This window comes from Lithobates pipiens, unplaced genomic scaffold, assembly GCF_037356315.1.
Source record: "Lithobates pipiens isolate NorthernLeopardFrog02 unplaced genomic scaffold, aLitPip1_a1.2 Scaffold_8, whole genome shotgun sequence".
Taxonomy (NCBI): domain Eukaryota; kingdom Metazoa; phylum Chordata; class Amphibia; order Anura; family Ranidae; genus Lithobates; species Lithobates pipiens.
In genome coordinates, this window is record NW_027507903.1 from 208,909,982 (window position 1) to 208,923,098 (window position 13,117).

At 40.4% G+C, this 13,117-nt stretch overlaps 1 protein-coding gene across 2 annotated transcripts in view; it reads right to left on the reverse strand.

Annotated features, from left to right (window-relative positions):
- Positions 1 to 8,126: 8,126 nt before the first annotated feature.
- MET (MET proto-oncogene, receptor tyrosine kinase) overlaps positions 8,127 to 13,117 on the reverse strand; it is a 196,138-nt gene continuing 191,147 nt past the window's right edge. For both annotated transcript variants that reach the window (XM_077471942.1, XM_077471943.1), the window contains one exon: positions 8,127 to 11,120. In XM_077471942.1, the coding sequence (XP_077328068.1) occupies positions 10,910 to 11,120 (211 nt within the window). In that variant the 3' untranslated portion in view covers positions 8,127 to 10,909. The remainder of the gene's footprint in view (positions 11,121 to 13,117) is intronic.

The following is a 13,117-nucleotide window of genomic DNA, read 5'->3' on the forward strand; positions in this document are numbered from 1 at the left end:
AGATCGCTGGTGGCATGCAGGTCTCCTGCAGATCGGTCAGTATATGGGCTTGCTCGTAGCTTGTACGAGGAAGCCTATACATTCTGACAGGAAGACTCAATGAAGTACCTGATTTCTTACAGTGACATGGTAGTTCATTGAAAACTACAAGCCAACAGCTGCGAAGCCTGCTGGACCTTGTATTTTTCCATTCACAGGACACTGTGAATGAGTTATGCAGCCGGGCGGGCGGACATTTTTTTAAATAGTGACAGCAGCCAGGGGGTGGTGGTGGTGGTGGTGGGGGGGTTCACATGGGAGAACCCTCCCTTGCTCGGTCCAAAATGAAAGAAAGTTTTTCCTATAGTTCTACTTTAACCAAAGTTAACCCCTAAAGCTGAATGCTTACCTGCCTGGAGATTAAAATGCCCTGTTGAATCTCCAAAGCCCCTGCTCTAAGAGTATACAGAACATAGCTGCCCCTGCTCTAAGATTGTATAGTACCATTATCAGGGCTTTTCTTCTTAGAGAAAAGGTGCTAACTCCCCTTTTCAAGCCACCCCTTGTCCTGGTCCCTTATCCACCTCTGAGCACCGCCCTTTGATCCCTTTCCCTATGCACCTTCCAGTACCACCCCTTTTAGAGAGTACAGAACCAAGTATCATTTTGTGGTGCTAAGTCATTTGTATGGAATGTGTTAATGATAAGCTGTAACATGTATCCCATGCAGCCAGCAACAATTCTCCCCCCTTTCAACAATAGTTCCCCCCAGCAACAAAAGACCCCTCACGACAAAGTACCCCCAAGCAACAATGGATCCATCCCAGCATTATTAGACCTGCCAGCAACAATAGATCTCCTAGCAGCCACAATCAATAGACCCTTGAGCAGCCAACAGTAGACCCCTCCCTCAATAGTAAATCCCTCCCAGCAACAAATGACCCCCCCCAGCAACAATAGATCAACCAGCAGCTATCAACAATAGACACTCCAGCACGCCTCAGCACCCCTTGGCATTACATTAGTTCAATGCTGGAGGTGCCGCCCCCCCCATTCATGCTGAAAAAAAGCCCTGACCATTATACTTGTGCTGGACAGAAATGATTCAGAGACTCCAGTACCTAAATGTGTAAATACAGTGTTTCTTATTTTTTTATTCCAGAAATCAAATGTACTGTATTTATCCCATTGCAGTCACAGTTATGTATTTGTGCCAGTTTATTTACCTGTATGTAGCGATGGCCAGGTGGATAGGTCCACCCATTGTGGATTGTCCACTTGCCACAAGTTGCGGATTGTCACTTGCCACAAGTTACAAATTGTCCATTTGCCACGTCACCTGCCACACATTGCGCATTGTCCACTTGCCACATCACTTGCCACAAGTTGCAGATTGTCACGTTACTGCTAAGGTGGGGAATGGGGATTGTCACTTCCTATGCCCCAGTCTGAGTCAGGCAGCAGAGAGATGATGTAATCTCTCTGCTGCCTGCACAGTGAGTGAGGGCGGAACTGCCAGGATGCAGGGTGGGCGCTGGGCGGTTAGAGATAATGTCATCTCTCTGCTCTGCCACCCGCTGATTGGCCGGTCCACCCACGAAGCCTACCAGGTGGCAGCTCCCCCCCCCCCCCCCCCCCCGCCGAGCCACACAGCTGCGTCTGCTCTTATAGTCAGTGTGACTGTATGAGCCCCGAGCGGATTGGAAGCTCGGCGGCTCACCCGCCGCCAGCTCACCGGGCCCTACTCAGCTGCGGGCCCCATAGCGCCCGCGTGGGTCACTATGGCGTTAGCTCCGCCACTGCTTGAAGGGTTTGTTACTTCCCTACCTTGTGAAAGGAAAGTGTAAGAGATGCAACAGACTGCCGAGCTCATCTCTCTGTCACTCTGCACCCTCCTCAGATCAGCATGCATTTATAAGCACATGGGCAGAGCTAATTGTACTGCTTCTCTCTCTCTCCTTGCCTGAGCACTGCTGTACTGCCAGAGGCTGATACATGGTCAAATTCAGGAATTATATATTAATAAATACCTTCAATATTTTGTGTATTTTATATCAGTCTGAAATTTCTCTTTAAAGTCTTACTAAACCCACAACAGTAAAAACAGCCAGTAATAAAGCATGTTTATTATACTCACTGTGGAACCTAAGGGATTAATCATGTGCTTTGTATAAAAAGGCTGTTTGATCCTGTCTTCTCTGATCCTATCCTTCTTCCACGGTCCCCAATCTATCCCCTGGCAATACATAGCTTTGGGGGCACTCTGCACATGCTCAGTTTGGTGTATATTGCTAGAGAGTTTTTTTTTCTTCTTGGGAGCATGCATGTGATCAGCACAGGGCCAACCAACACTGTCCAGATAGAGGGTCAGGGGTCCTGCAGCTCCATAGCACAGTCAGAGTAGAATGAAAACTGCTCCTACAAGCTTTAACCAGACTCTGATAAAAGTAATAAGACTGCTATATACTGTACTGCTGATGAGAAAAGGTATTGAGCAGTTTATATTTACTAAAATGATTTCTATGTTCTGTATACTGTAGGAGACCAGATATAGTGAATGCAGGTTCCTGGGTTTAATAACACATTAAAGCTAATACTGTATGCTGCAGGAAAATGTTTCTTGCTAAATATGGATCCTGATTATTCTTATATATACAGGGGCATCTTCAAAATTTTCAGTTTCTGTAATTCAATCCAAAAAGTGAAACTCATATGTTATATGGATACATTACACACAGGTTGATATAGTTCAAGCATTTCTTTGTTTTGACTTTGATGATTATGGCTTACAGCTAGTCAAAACCCAAAATTCTGTATTCTCAGAAAAATAGAATATTACATAAGACCAATAAAAAAAAGTATATTGAATACAGAAATGTTGGCTTACTGAAAAGTATGTCCATGTACTGTATAGTATGCACTCCGTACTTGGTCGGGGCTCTTTTTGTAGGAATTACTGCATCAATGCGGCGTGGCATAGAGGCGATCAGCCTGTTGCACTTCTGAGATGTTATGGAAGCCCAGGTTGCTTTGATAGCGGCCTTCAGCTTGTTTGTATTGTTGGGTCTGGTGTCTCTCATCTTCCTCTTGACAATACCCCACAGATTCTCTATGGAGATTAGTGTAATCACCCAACACCCAAACCGAGGTGCTAGGGTGGGGCGCTATAAATTGTTCTAGACATTTCAGGTTATCAAAGGAGAAGGGTGGAGGGACGTATATATTAGCAATAATACATGTCAGACCTGCCAATTTGCATAAAAAGAAAATGTACCTTCCCTGGTCATCAATTAGGGGTTTCAACAATTGAAAGGAGACGTGTCGTGAGATAAGTGTTCTGACTCCCCTGGAATAGGCTGTGTGGGTGGAGTGAAACTAAGTGGGATAGCTACGGCTCTTAAGTGTAGATATAGCGGTAGCCTGTAGGTGAGTTTCCTGTAAACACACCACAGATGGCTTATGAGCTTTTATCGTTAAAAAAAAAGGCCACCTTATTCACTCCATCACCAAGCCCTCTTATGTTCCATGACACTAAAGTACGTTCAGTAGACATCTATTAACAAGTTGGTATGTAACTGTCAGGAACCTATATGGGTATGTCAGAGTATCCTCCACACCCCCATATAATATGGTCAGTTGGTGTGCATTTCCAGTTCAGGTTCAGGGAAGCATAAAATGGGGTTCGCCTAAGCCATATTTCTCTATTGGAGTTACCAGCAGACAAAAGAGCAAAAACATCATATCTCCTGCAACCAGCAGGAGTCAGGTTAGAGAGTATAACCACAACATGGAGTAACCAAAAAAAGTTCCAACGTGAAAAAAAAGAAAGAAAAGGAAAAAAGGATTTTGCATCCTGATAACTGAACAGGAGCTCAGTTCCATTGAGCATGTCCACACAGGACTGTTGTGGGGGGGGGGGGGGGAGGGGGGGGGGCAACGTCTCAGTTCAACTGATTCAAAGGGACTTGCAGGTCCAAGTCATTGGTGAAGTATAATGCAAACCAAGGTAGCTCTAAACTCTCTCTGCCTTACAGGAAGAAATAGGGAAATGGAGAGGTTTCCTTAGTTCTGTGCCCAGGAGGAGCGTGGTCAACAGAAACAAAAAATAATAAGTAGGATACAATCAGTCTATTTTAAATGTTTTCTTACGTTGGAGCAGCTATATATACAGTATTGGACTCAACAGATAGCTTGTATTGTTCAGAAAAGCTTTCAGTGTACAATTGGGGGACATATTTTAAGACAATTTTTTCAAAGTGTATTAACAAACAGCTAAAGGTAAATTCACAGTGGAACTGCTCCTTTTTTTGGTTTTGTACAAACTTTATGTGAAGTGTACAAAATGTCAGCACACAGCAGCTTGTTGCACTGGAAAGCTGTATCCATGCAACTTGGCACAGTGCACTGTTGATAAAATGTAGCATGTCTGCATTTTATCGCAACACTCTGCAGCACAGTCCTAGGCTACGTTTCAGTGTGAATGGGACACATAGGAAACAATTGTTTCCTGTGTATCCTTGCAGAGACAGATGTTTTAGAACACAGTAAAATGTCTGTCACCATATACATAGTGTGCATTCACCCTTAACCTTGAGATATTTAACCTTTTGTTAGACTGGATCGTGTACATACTGTATCTAATTTACAACTGATAGCAAAGAACTACCAGCACTGTACAGACAGGGTTATTTTTTATAAACATAACTCCCCACCCCCCTTCTTAACATTGTAAAGAAGTGGAAATCTAAGGAGCATTTTTCAGCAAGTAAAAAGAAAGTAATTAAGTAGTATTTTTTTTTATTTTTTTTAATTATGCTATGTGAATGGGAACATGTAACAAACATAATGTAGATGTCATCCCAATTTGGCTGAAAAAGTGCAAATATATACTGTACATTTACTTATGGTATATACAATTTAAATTCATCTGAAATACAGTACCTATGATGCTGTATAAATAATAGATAGCAGAGAAAGATATCTAAAGTAAAATCCTTGGCAAGTGTAAAAGTTGGCCTGGTTCCAGGGTACTGCATGCCTTGAAATTAAACGTTGAAGTGTGTGGTGGGCATGAGAAGTTCATAGCCCCCGATAAATTCATTGTACGATGATGGGGCTTATAATAAGACCCTGACAAGGATCACTCTTCATGTCCCTGAAAAACAGCTGCAGTACAGTCCAAAGAATTGTGACTCCAAGATCTCTCCAGGAGGACTTTGATCCAGATTAAGAATACTGACAATGTAATTAACGTAACGTGAGTAATGTGCCTGCTCCTGCCAAACATTGTTAAAGCGAGCTAGAGACCATCATGCGGAACACTCTGCTGAATCACTGAGGCCAACTTGATAAAAGGTCAGTGGAACAAATAAAAGACACTTTCATCAGGGGGAACTGGTGAGGAAGTGCTGGGTTACTGGAGATTTCAAGCAGACTATTCACACTCATTTTATAAGAGTCTTTTAATTTGCCTCTTTCTGCTAGTGGTGATGATGTGTTTAAGTATCTATCTGTTCAGAAAGCCAAAAAATTGTGTTAATATGACTAATAGATCATTTCATGTAAGGATGATTACATTATATTCAGGCCATGTCCACATTTTCTTCCTAAAGTTTTAATGACTCAACGTTCCTGATATTCCAACAATGAAAAGAATGTAATAGTCTACAATTGGGCTTGTAGAACGCAATCTCCAACATGCATTAAAATGACACTGAAAATACTCCATGCCACTACTTAATGACCTTGTATTCTATTGTTCATAAAATGGTGTCTTACTGTATTATCTGCCTGCTTGCCACCTCAATCTCCGCAAGATCTCCAAACTACGTCCCTTTCTAACCAATGAAACCACAAAGCTCCTGAACTTGACTCCTGCAACTCCCTCCTCATTGGCTTACCTTTAAATAGGCTATCCTACCCCCCCTTCAGTCCATCGTGAATGCTGCTGCCAGACTCATCCACCTTACAAACCGCACAGTGTCTGCGACCCCTCTCTGCCAATCCCTCCATTGGCTACCACTTGCCCAATGAATTCAATTAAAAATACTAACAATAATTTACAAAGCCATCCACAACTCTTCCCCCAGCTACATCATTTTATTAGTCACAAAATACCAACCTTATCGCCTTCTTCGTTCCTCCCAAGACCTCCTGCTCTCTAGCTCCCTTATCACCTCCTCCCATATCCATCTCCAGGACTTCTCCCAAGCCTCGCCCATCCTCTGGAATTCGCTACCCCAATCTGTCAGAATGTCTCCAAATGTATCCACTTTTGGGCGATCCCTGAAAACATTCCTCTTCAGAAAAGCCTATCCTGCCTCCATCTAACAACTGCACTACTTTCTCCATTAGCTCATCCCCCACAGCTATTACCCTTTTGTATAACTTGACCCTCCCTCCTAGATTGTAAGCTCTAACGAGCAGGGCTCTCTGATTCCCCCTTGTGGCTTCACTGCCCGTTTCCTACTATGCATGCGCGAGTCACGCAGCGCTTTGTGAATGGGATGCGCTGTGTTCTGGGACACACAGTTCCCAGAACACAGCGCGACCCATTACCCAGAAGACAACGCGATGAGGAGAGAAGAAAGAAGATCTCCACGGAGGAGGAAGAGGCAGATTAGGATGATGTGCCTAGCAACAGGCATTTCTGGTAAGTAAAAAAAAAAAAAATTAAATTTATTTTTTTCAGATTTTTTTCTAATTTTTAATGTCTTTTTTTTTTCAGGGTGGCCCTCCACTTTAACTAATGTATAATAGAGCCAATAATACCAGCAAAGATTGGTCTCAGTTTCTGAGGCCAGGTTCACACTTGGGTGGCCTGTGTTCTTCGTGTAGCCAGCCCATTCATTTCAATGGGCTGTCCTATCCACAAAAATGCAGGGATAGATGTCCCAGAGTACAAACAAATGGCTACTGCCCTCACCTATAACTGGCCTTTACAGCAAGAAGCACATAGAAGAGCGACACATGCGAAACAAAACCAGGGAAATTCTCTGGTCAACTTACTGACCAGCCTGCAACCAACCGTATTATCCTGTCTAACAGTATGTGTTAAAAACAGGGGTTTAGTCTGCACACATTTGCAAATACATGTGTAAGCTACAGAGCCCCGTCAAGGCACCCCAGTATTTTCTTTAGTCCTATCCCTAAATTTTGGTTGCAAAAGGTTGCAGGCTGGTCGGTAAGTTGAAAGAACTTTGTTTTGAAAGAAATCTCTGACCCTTTTTTTTTTTCCAATCTCGTGTGGTATCGCCGGACCGGCTGCAAGACACTGGTACCATACGAGGGTTCTACAAGTTATCTACAAATTCTTCAGTTTTTACCAAAGTGTTCTGCATCAGCCGCTCCTTCGGGGGTCAGTGCTACATATATAATATTTGTGAGTTGTGTGTAATCTTCAGGTCTAAAATTATTTTGTAAACATGTGTGCAAAAAACGCAAGCTACTCTGGCAGCGAACGGGTTAAGCCATGATGAAGAGGAAATGTTATTGCTCCTTAAATGTGTTGGTTGTTTTATACTGCCTTTTTACCAGTGAAATTTATAAAAGATTTTGAATTTTTTACTGGCACTTTCTTAAGGCTTTGTATATGTGATGGAGATATTGATGACATGTATAGAAAGATTTATTAAGATTATTCTTATTATAACAATATGTTCTTCTGTGTTCCTTTTCTTTACAGCTCAGATTTTCTGTTTTCTACAATTTTTTCTTTTATTTAGACTCAATGGTCTAAATATTATCCATATTATATATTTTCACTATGCCTATTTATTTTGAGCCAACAAAGTAAAAAAAAAAAAAAAAAAGAATATATATATATATATATATATATATATATATATATATATATATATATATATATATATATATATATATTTTTTTACTATCTGCTGTATTATGCATTAGTTTTCAAATGCTCACATGGATGTTCTCAATGAGTGTGCCTGTTTGTGGTTTTCTGACTCCAGGGCTTTCAATCTACTGAAACCAGGGCTTCATTCTCCATTAAGTGGTTCCTTGTGGTATAATATAGTCAGCTACAGGACAAAAACTGCAGTTCACACATATTTGTCATCAATGCAACAACCACACTTTCCACTATCCTTCCACAACTGGTACACACTTCTTACACATGACATCAGTAAGAAGGGTATTTTTAAACTTTAATTGTACTTGAAAAATTAAAAATACACATATTTCACCGGCTTTTTCCCTTTACACATTAATGTAACGTTGTACATCGCCTTAAAAATACATTTATTATAAAAATATAAAACTTTAAATCAACACATCCAGTTACATCCTACACCAAAAAAACAAAAAAAAACTGTACAACTTTAGGTGAAAAAAAAACAAAAACAAATCCACAGGAACACACATTGTATTTCCAGTCATTGTTTAGATGTAATAAATGTGCTGCTCCAGCGTTCACATCACTCTTTTGACAGAATCAGGTTTGTAAAGTGTGTAATCAACTGCTCAAGCTTAAACAGTGCAACCAAGCTTGTGTTCTGGAAGTGGCAGTTTCTGAGAAAGCAACTTAGGTGAACTGGAAGCTGCTTTTCCATTTTATCTAGAGTGATGGACACTTGATTTGTTTAAAAGTCTTCAGTTATGATTGACTGCCTATGTTTCCATCAATAATTGGTCCATCTCTTTTCTCCGATATGAACGTTTTTAGCACAACATTGCATGTTGAGCTTTCCAGTGTTGACCACTCTGCTTTGAGAGTTACATTTGATAAGTACAGTGTAAAATAAGAAAACAAAGTACAATTTTCTCAACAATAATAAAAGCAATATACCATCATTTTATTGGGGCTCATGTATATGAATGCCATATTTCCACCTGTGTTCTATTGCAGCTAAACTTAATTCACTGCAGGCTGATCAGAGCCATTTAGGAAAGTGCCAGAAGCGCATATGTGTGTCAACAGTTAATGTTTACCCACCTCTAGCATTTTCAGTTTTTACTCCAGTGTACACAGCTTGGATCTTTCCCTAAAGAGTTGAGTGAAACTTTCATGGAGATTTTTGATCTGTCAACTTGCTGTGAGCAGAACTTGGCTCTAGCAAAACACCTATGGTAAAATCGCACCAGTACACAAACCCTTTATTACGTTTGGTCCCTGAGGACATTTGCTTTGTAGACTAATGCACGGTTTCTTCATTTTGTTATCCTTTATAAAAATACTACCTTCTTTTATTTTTAACCTCCCAAATACAAAACACAGAAATGTGATGGGGCCACTGGTTAAGGTACCATGGGCACAGAAGGTGCAATTCTTTCAGGCTCTGGAGGGCATCCTGATGAATATATCATACCTTATGCATTGCAAATGATGCTATATGCTCCAGAAATTACAACACACTATGGCAGATAATCTAGTGCCCTTTCTGATATGTTCCGATAATGTCTAATGGCGTGTACACACGACCGTTTTTTCCATCAGAATAAACTCTGACGTTTTTTCCGACGGAGTTACGCTGAAATAGACTTGCCTACACACGATCACACCAAAGTCCGATCGTCTAGAACGTGGTGACATACAACACGTACGATGGGACTAGAAAAAGGAAGTTCAATAGCCAGTAGCCAATAGCTGCCCATGCGTCGTTTTTGGTCAGTCGGAACAGCATACTGACGAACGGTTTTCCCGATAGGAATTGATTCCGTTGAAAAGATTTAAAACACGTTCTATTTCTAGGTCCGTCCGAATTTTTGAAAAAAAAAAAAGTCAGCTGAAGCCCACACAGGATCGGAATATCTGATGAAATGATTCCGTCTGACTTTTTCTGCCAGAAAGTCTGACCGTGTGTACATGGAATAAAGCCCCATACACACTATCAGATTTTCTGCTGATTTTTTCCTTCAGATTTACCAAAACAATGTAGTGTAAGGGCCAGCCGATTGCATACAAATTGAAACTCCTAAGGTTTGACCTCATATTATATGGTTTTGGTAAATCTGAAGGAAAAAATCTGCAGAAAATCTGATAGTGTGTATGGGGCTTAAGGCTGGCCAAACATGTTCTAATTTCTTATACAATTTTCCTTTAAAATAACCAGAAACCATATAATATGAGGTCAAAACGAAATAATTGTATCCAATTAGGCAGGCCCTTGCACTACATAGTTTAAGGTAAATCTAAAGGAAAATTGTATAAGAGAATTGAATATGTATAGCCAGCCTAACTCCTAGTTTATTCACGCTCTCTTCAGCATCAAGACTATCTTTGGTCTTCCTATCTCACCCATAGAAATACAGGTGCATCACTGCTGTATTATATAGCAGTTACTGTCAGTGTGACTGTACTAGATTACCTTGGGATGGTAACCATTATTTGTACTATTATATGAGTTTTCTTAAGTCTTCTGCTCCCAACATTCATTTTATTCTCATTACTGCTCTTTTAATCTAGCAGTTCAACTTCATTCTGATTATTTTTTCTTCTTCAGTAACATGTTCTTCATTTATCGTCCACCAACTTTTCCAGTATCTGGCTGAGAATTTTGCACAACTACAGTCAGCAGCTATCTCCCTAGATAAAAGTGCTATACAGACATTACAGCAAAGAGCTCACATTGTTTTGGAGATGTTCTGAGAATAGCCATTCACTTCCCACCATCAGTAGGGGCCGCTTTCCTAGAACTGTGCTGAACACATAGCAACAATATCAATGTTAAACACAAGAAACAAGTAACCATTTTCCAAACATGTCAATAAAAATGTGTATCATGTACCATCCTTTGTACAGCAGTCTGTAGTCACAATAATGAACAAATGTCTGCTTCTAGTGCAATATAACAAAAGTGAAAGCAACGTCAACTGCGTTGACATATAACATCGAAGAAGTACTTGGACAAAAAGATCTTCTTGAAGTTCAAGAGTAAGAGACTCAGTCACATGGGTGGTTAGGAAAAAGTCATGTATCCAGATTGAAATCTGTGTTTTCTTCAGCCTGTAGAAGACATGGATAGGGGGCAGTACATTTTATATTGACGTATGTTGTGTTGATAAGCACATAATGCTCCCCAATGAATGTTGAAAAAAGAGATGAAATTTTTGAAACTAATTCAGAAAACGTTGGACGTGACTCTGGTTTTGGATGCCAGCATTTCAACATAACTTCAAACCTATTTTTTTACAAAAAAAAACAAAAACAAAAAACAGAAATGTAATAAATCTGTAGTAAACAAACCTATAGTATAAAATAATACATAAATATATCAAATCATTACTATCAGACACTTGATGCATAAGTACAACGTGCACTGATCCTAATCCTCAGAGAATATGTACCTCACATAAACGACACACTGGCTGCAAAGTGAGTTTTTTTCACTATGTTCACTATGCTTCAGCATGTTCACTTTGCAAAGTAAATTACAAAAATAGGATTTTTACTTCACATGCTTCCCCTCATTTGCTAAGTTTTCACTTTGCAAAGGCAATTTTATAAATTTGTCTTGCATATGAATAGGCACCCCTTTGCAGCATACATTTTTACTTAGTTTCAACTCATTCACTACTAGGCTATTGATTTTATATTGCAAAAATACTCTGCTGCTTTAGTAAATAACCCCATGACTATAAAATCAGCACACCTGTGTTTAACAGATTGGCAAAAAATAAGCAGTACTTTTATTATATTATTTGTGTTATTGCTGTTATTAGTGATAGTGAGCTTCATTCACATTCGAGTGTGCAGTATGATACCGCACAGCGTTTTTCCCATTTTTTATTTGCCATTCATTAAAAAAGCTACTGTTGAGGGCATGTGGCCTGGTACGGTTAAGGGGGGGCGCTTGCTCGTCTCCCCTTTTTGTTATCTGCCAGGCTGCATGTTCAGATAAGGGTCTAGTATGGATTTTGAGGGGGATCCAAGTGCTGTTTGAAATTTTTTTTTGACATGGAGTTTCCTGTGAAAATCCATACCAGACCCAAAGGGCCTGGTATGGATGGGGGGGGGGGGGGGGCCCACGCCGTTTTTTCCCCCTTACATTTGTATTGCCAGTAATTCCTTTTACATTCAGCTGTCAGTGGGAAACCCTGCTAACAGTTGATGGCTCATTGGCTGTTAAGAACATGGCAACAACATTGTTTTTTCTCAGTTTAGGCCGATACATATCTTTCTACATATTTTTGGTAAATCGCAAAAATCACAATAGCCCCAATTTTTTTTTTTAAAAAGCTAAATATTTCCTCAGTTTAGGCTGATGTGTATTCTTCTACATATTGTTGGTAATAAAAATAGCAAAAAGCGTATATTGATTGGTTTAGTTTGTGCAAATGTTATAGCATTTACATAAAAGGGGATCGTTTTATGGCATTTTTATTAATAGTTTTTTTTTTACTAGTAATGGCAGTGATCAGCGATTTTTATCGTGACTGCGACATTATGGCAGACACATCGGACATTTTTGACACATTTATGGGACCATTGTCATTTATACAGCAATCGGTGCTATACAAATGCACTGATTCCAGTGTAAATGACACTGTCATTGACGGGGTTAGCCACTAGGGAGCAGTGTAAGGGTTAAGTGTGTCCTGGGGAGTGTTTCTAACTGTGGGGGGGCATGGCTACTTGTGACACATTACTGATCTCTGCTGCCGATCACAGGGAGCAGAGATCAGTGACACTGTCACTAGGCAGAACGGGAAGATGCTTGTTTACATTAGCATCTCCCCATTCTTCCTCTCTGTGAAGCGATCTCGAGTATCCCCGCGGTGATCGAGTCCATGGGACCCGCGATCCGACGGAGGTCCCGTCCTGTGCACGCGCGCGCCACTGGCGGCGCGCACGTGATTGCATGGCTGCAAATTTAAAGGGACGTACAGGTACGCCCATTTGCCCAGCTGTGCCATTCTGAAGACGTACATCGGCGCACGCAGGTCGGGAACTGGCTAATGTTGTGATTCAAGTGCTATTAAACAATCTTATTCAGCAAAACATTGCTTTTGCTGTAATATACTCATATACTCAGGGCAACAACATTTTAGAAACAAAGGAGAAACTTAATCTACAAAACCCCAAATAAAATGTATGCATCTGATTTTGTTATAATTTAATGATACAAAACTGACTTTGTTGGAATTATAGACAACTTTTATGCTATAAATTCAGATC